This window comes from Octodon degus, unplaced genomic scaffold (genome assembly GCF_000260255.1).
Source record: "Octodon degus isolate 3935 unplaced genomic scaffold, OctDeg1.0 scaffold00231, whole genome shotgun sequence".
Taxonomy (NCBI): Eukaryota; Metazoa; Chordata; class Mammalia; order Rodentia; family Octodontidae; genus Octodon; species Octodon degus.
In genome coordinates, this window is record NW_004524807.1 from 458,266 (window position 1) to 464,460 (window position 6,195).

Here is a 6,195-nt window from a genome sequence, read left to right on the forward strand (position 1 = left end):
ACTTGTCCCAGGTACCTTTTAGGTTGGGAGTTTCTTTTTTTTTTTTTTTTTTTTTGGTGGAACCGGGGATTGAACTCATAAACTCTAACACTGACTCTAAGAAAGACATATAAGAACAAAAAACACATACAAATCCAAAGGAAGCTGTAGAATTAAAGAAATCAGCCTTCAGTTTTCAAAAGAAAATGTACTCATCATCTACTTAGTTTCAAAAAAAGAGATTTTTTTTTTAAAGAGATTTTTTTAAAAAAGTAAACCAACATTATTATCTAAAAACAACATTACAAAAGCACTCCAACAAGAAATCAATGTGTCACTATTCATTTATTTTAACAGGTCACATAGTTCTATTAATGCTAAAATATTCATGTGCTGTATAATCATTATAATGAGTATTTACTTCAGATGTCATTTCTCTTTATAGACACAGAGAAAGGTCAGAATTTAAGCTCCATGAAGACAAGAACCTGTCTGTCACCGTTCAGCTGAACCCTGTCTAACACAGGGAAAGTTCTCAACACATAGCTCAGCTGAACTGTGTTTTAAAAACTCACTGTCAATATTTGTGCTAAGAATTAATGAACAAACGTAATAAATTCTGTGACAGCTTCTGTGAAATATACTATGCCATGGCAGGGAAAGTGGCAATATGTAATTAAATCAAAATGCCATCTTCTCCCTCTTCTTTGATATCAAGGGAAATGATTTTAATAAACTGTTAATTATAAGTTACCATTTAACTGTCATTCAATGTAAGTCACTTTGCAGTACTGCATATTGTCTTCTACTAACTGTAAAATTTGCAAAAAAATTGGAAGTAAAAAGCAAAATTAAATGGATTAGAAAGTATCATTACTAAATCATTTTTCTCCCAGTTCTTTAGCTTTATAGTTTTGTAAATAACCAAGTTATTTTATCAATTTTATTATTACTAAATATGCATCAAGTCACTAGTACTATCAACTATTGAAAAAGTGAGACTAAAAATTGGCTTTTATTTTGTTTTGTCAAAAGTAAAAAAGATTTTACTCCTCTTTGCTTACATTTATACTTCATCGTCCATCACATATGAATTGCTTGTTTCTACCTCCATCTCCCCCAAAGACTGTTAGCTTTCAAGAATAATGGCACCTGACCTGCTGCCCACCTATTCAACTGTATCTAGCTCTGCCAAAAAAAACCATATTCCTATGAAAAGTCTCAAAAGGACTTACTGAAGAAGTCAGTTGTCTCAGTCCATTATCTTCTACTACACCAACAACTTCAGACTTGGTGCTTTCTAATCAGTGGCAGCTCATTTGGCTCCCAGCTCTGGAGGGGGGCAGTCCAAGCAGAGAGGGGGCATCTGGTAAGGGGCTCCCCGCTGCTTACCCTGGTAGAGGGCTAGCAAGCAGAGGTCCAGAAGTGTGGGCTGGAACACAAAGCCATCAGCATCTGCTGTCAGTCAGAAAAGCAGTGCTGGTGCAGCTTTTATACACCTCTCTAATTGATGCTTCTACTTCCTTTCAATTAGTTAATAACTGCAAATCACAGGAAAAACTAGGAGGAACAGCTAAGGAGGATAAATATTTTTCAGGAAAAAAATCAATGCTACAGTGAAAGATAAGCTTTAGGATCACAATATATGAAAAATTTAGCTATTAGGATTTTAAACATTTAAACAGGTATCAGAAATTTACATGTAAATTCCAATTAATTGTAAATTTAGATTAGGTTCAAGCTAGACTAACTTGTGAAAGTTCGTTTTAGGGGTCAATCTAAATTGGCTAACGAAAATTACACATAATGAAGATTAAAATTTGGTTCATTGAGAAGAGCAATGACAAGAGTTGTTTAAGTACACAGCTCTTAGTCTCTTAACGGGAAGAGTTTCACATAAAGACTGCACTAGTCCATACTGAATATCATCTGTATAACCTGGCAGCTTACGTTTGTGCCACACACTAACCCATTTCCTCATTAATTTACAAATGATATAACAAATTTAACCTTAAATTTGATAGCAGACAGCAAAAGACACAGGATTTACTCTGTTTTATTAGATTGTGTTTACCCATTAAAAAGTCTATAAGACTGTTATGCGCCACAAAAATAAGACCCTAGGGCTGACTTTAATAAAACCCCTTCTACGTTTAAATTCTAACTGAATCCTATAGTATTAGTCACTATCACTTCTACAGGTAATCTAAAAATTGCACTCAAACCACCTGCTTTTCAACTTTACACAAACTTGTCCTCTCCCCAAAAATTCTTCAAAAATTTCCTATAAATTGAAACACATACAGAAATAATTATTAATGTGTTGGTTCTGTCACCTACCACCCTATAACCTTGGCATATTTACTCAAGCTTTGTGGCCCTCAGTTTTTTATCAATAAAATGGGGATAATAATAACAGTACCTACCTCACAGGATTAATAAAGTTAAATGGTTTAATATTTGTGCAGCATTTAGAACAGTGACTAACACATTGTGACTGTTACTTTTCAATATTTATAGATTTATTTAGAAAAAATGTATAGATTTTATATATTATAAAAACACACTTTTTTTTTTTGGTCGTACCAGGGATCGAACTCAGGACCCTGAGCTTGCAAGGCAAGCACTTATTCCACTGAGGTATCTTCCCAGCCCCCAGAACAAACATTTCTATTTTCATTGCTATTCATCTCCCATTCAAATCCTTCCTAGAGACGCATTCACACTGAGAAACACACCGACCCTGCAGCGCTCCGGAAATGTCATAATGCTACAGGCACAAACATTTACCTGCTAAGAACTGGGGGTGGAGAAAAGGGGGTATAGTTAAATTAATTCAAGCAGCAATGAGGCCACAGCTGGTACAAGACAATAATTGATCTGCTATTTTTTTCATAGTGATAAGCTAAAATTATTTTCAAGAAATGTTTTTCAAGCATACTTTCAATTGGAAACACTTAAAAACAATCATATAGACCAATCCATTTATCATGGAAAGATGCCTAACTGAAGCTAGGGGAAAAAATGTTCTCAGTTTAAGTACTAAAATGATTCCATCTTTTCACTGTTTTGTAACTATCACTTCACTAACTTTTCAATTATGTAATAAGAATAAGTTTCAAACAACATGAGTTTTTGAGATTCTCAATGCCAATAACCTATTAAACAGAACCTCTCTCAAAGAAATACTACCACTATAGTATTTCTATCACTAGTGGCAGAAATCCCACCACTACTGTCTACACTGAGAGTTCCTCCAAGTTGAGCTCCACATGAAGTACGATTCACAGTCCCTGAGACTGCAGCCAAGAGTCCAGGGAGTTAAAGGTCTTCACAACCATAAGAACAACCTGCCCTCATCGCTTACAAATACTGTTAGAAAAGTAACATTCAGTTATTATTAAATAAGCATGCTTCCTTTTAATCCACACACTGTGCAATACAAAACTTAGTTTGCTTCATTAAAACTTAACAGCTGCCATTACAAGCACTGATGATGCCCAACTGTACAGTACTGATAAAGATACCTCACATACACACACACACACAAACTCCCACACAAAAAATCCCACTTTTAGTCACTGCAGGGTAACTTAAATGACACTCTTACTGTTACCTTTTAAATGCTTCAGCTGGGTTCCTCTCGCATTCTCCAGGCTGTAAGAGGCTTTGGACTGCTGGATCTCTCAGTTTGTCCTCATATCCTTGGAGTAGTCCACTGTGGCAGATTTGGGCAACCAGGCTTCTAATAAACCCTCCAACACACAAGGTATCAGAGTCCTGGGCTTTGCAGAAATGAAAGGCCAAAGCCTGGCGGTGTAAGCCTCTCTGCAAGCTTGTTGGTGAACTTGGCCACAAGAGTTCGGTGCACAGGGCTGTCTTGCCACTACCAGGCCCTCCTATTAACAACACACCCCAAGCTCCTCCCTTTCCAGAGACAGCACTAGCATTATTCCCAGAATTCACCACAACCGGTGGTGTGTTGACAGCACTGTTGCAGCAGTTTGTTTTCTCCTGGAGGCAATGCTGGAGCTTGTGGAAAACCCACTCTCTACAGTAAAACTGCTTCCCTTGCAGTAAACTCGTTTGGGCCATTTTGCAGACTTTCTCTTCTCAAGGATTGGTCATAATAGGGTTTTTGTCTTCAGCACTTGCTAGAATCTGGATATATCGACACAAGTCTTTACATCCATTTGGACATAATTTGCATATTTAGTTGACTTTAAATGGCAAAAGTAACAAGTCACAGTAACATTCTACAGCCACTGAGTTCATTTGGCAACAGAATGTGCATGACTTTATTTGGCTCCATATTCTTGATTAGCAGAGCACATATTAGATTTAATTGTTGAACTGATGGAAACAAGGCTGGTGCCACAGCTCAGCAATGCTTTCCACGTAGCTTGATGGGCCATACAACTCCATGATTGCATCTGGAGCTTATGTGATTGTAGATGTTTCAAGTACACAGATGAGGAAACACATCTAGAAACTAAAGAGAAAGCCCAATCTTTCAATTAATACAAAATACTTTTCCAGGCTCCAAGTATTAATGCTGCATCTGAAATTCTGATGCAGAAAAGCTGCCCATCATTTGAAATGTCATCAAAGAGAACACACTTATACAGTACTGGGGAAGCTCTGCGTTTCTTGTTGAAGGATGATCACTAACTGTACTAGTTCTTGCCAGCTTCAGACATCTGGGTAACTGCCAGTAATTGTTTCAGATTATAGTCTCTTATGTGGCAGAAATGACAAACTACTGTTAACACCTCTTTAATTCAAAGCATTTAGAAAATGCATCTTTCAAGACAGCAGGTTCTTAATGAACCTGTTTGCAGCTTCTCTGCCTCTAAGATATCCAGGTAATCAACAATTTCTATAAGTAACTGCAACGAAACAGGCAAAAATATCTTAGTACTAAATATGACACATTAAACGGGTATCAAAGGACACAATTCATTAATTAAGGTAATCTCAAAAAGCCACATACTTCATCTCTGGCACTTTCAAAAAGTTGGATGATTACCTCCAAATTAATTCATTTTCCACTTTATATTTTTCTTTCTCTATGGTCATGCTCCCAAAGCTGTAAGATTTTAATTAAGTTAACCTAATTTTTTAAACCTCTGTGTGGAAAGGAAGAAAAGATACTTTATGCACATAGAGTAACATCCTTAATTCCAGCCAAAAAGCTCTGTCTTGGCAGAACAGCGCCACTAAGGAAGCTCTATTAACTTGCACGGTAGTGAGTCAAGGACTCCAGCTGACTAGCCACACTTCTTTGTTGATAGTTTGCAAAATCTAGGGAAAAAATACCAGGGTCGCGGCTGGACAGGAACTGGTTAAAAAAATAAGGGGAAAGTGGATGACTGCTCTTACATGATTACATGAATGATAAATTAAACGTGAGGGAAAGGTGGATCCTTCCTTTTTCTGAACCAAGCACGGCGGTTCAGGATGGGGGGGAGGGGGCTCAGGAATAGACTCCCCACTCGAGCCAGGGGAAAGGCTGCTGGGGAGTTCTCTGAGGCAGGAAAGGGACAAGGAGTCGTGTGCTTCAGTGCTGGTGGGTGTCTGCCTACAGTTCCGGCCTGGTTTGCAGTGAAAGACAAAAGGAACTCCGGACTCCCGGCGCCGGGAAGCACCTAGGGTCCGGGCCGCCCAGGGAGCCGCAGGGGGGCCACCTGGGAGCGAAGGCGCAGGGGCACCGCGGTCGACGCTTCCCCAGCCCGGGGTGTGTCTCGGAGGGGGAGGGGGCCCGAGGTCCCCCCCAGTGCGGGACAAGGGGTCGCCACCCGATCAGGTCTCGCGCCGCACAACCAGCCCTGTCTGGCTCCCGCTCCCACTGCCCGGCAGGGTGAGGCGGAGGTCGGGGATGCAGAGTGGGCGGGCGGCTGCGGTCCGAGCCCCAGCTGCAGCCCAGACTCCCGACCCGGCAGGGCCTCGCTCCGCCGCCGCCAGCCCCCGTTACCTCCGCCCAGGCACTCGTTCCGCCGAGAAGCCGCCGCTCGCAGCGCTCCCGCAACCGGCCCGCAGCCGCCTCCTCCGCCCGGCCCGGGCTCGCTCCCGGCTCCAGATCAGCCTTCTGCCTCTCGGCGACTGCCAGCTCCAGTAGCCCAGCCGAGCTCCTCCCCGCCCCCAACGGCCAGCCGCCGCCGCCGCCGCCGCCGTCAGGCAGGGACTGTCTCCGCGGCCGCCCCGCCGGCTCCGCCC

At 41.4% G+C, this 6,195-nt stretch overlaps 1 protein-coding gene across 1 annotated transcript in view; it reads right to left on the minus strand.

Moving 5' to 3' along the window:
* Positions 1–6,147, minus strand: part of Ankrd50 (ankyrin repeat domain 50) — a 36,564-nt gene extending 30,417 nt beyond the window's left edge. The window contains exons 1-2 of the mRNA XM_004645565.3: positions 5,954–6,147; positions 3,596–4,471 (exon numbers count right to left, since the gene is read on the minus strand). Coding sequence (XP_004645622.2) covers positions 3,596–4,074 — 479 coding nt within the window. The 5' untranslated portion in view covers positions 4,075–4,471; positions 5,954–6,147. The remainder of the gene's footprint in view (positions 1–3,595; positions 4,472–5,953) is intronic.
* Between the last annotated feature and the right edge of the window lie 48 nt (positions 6,148–6,195).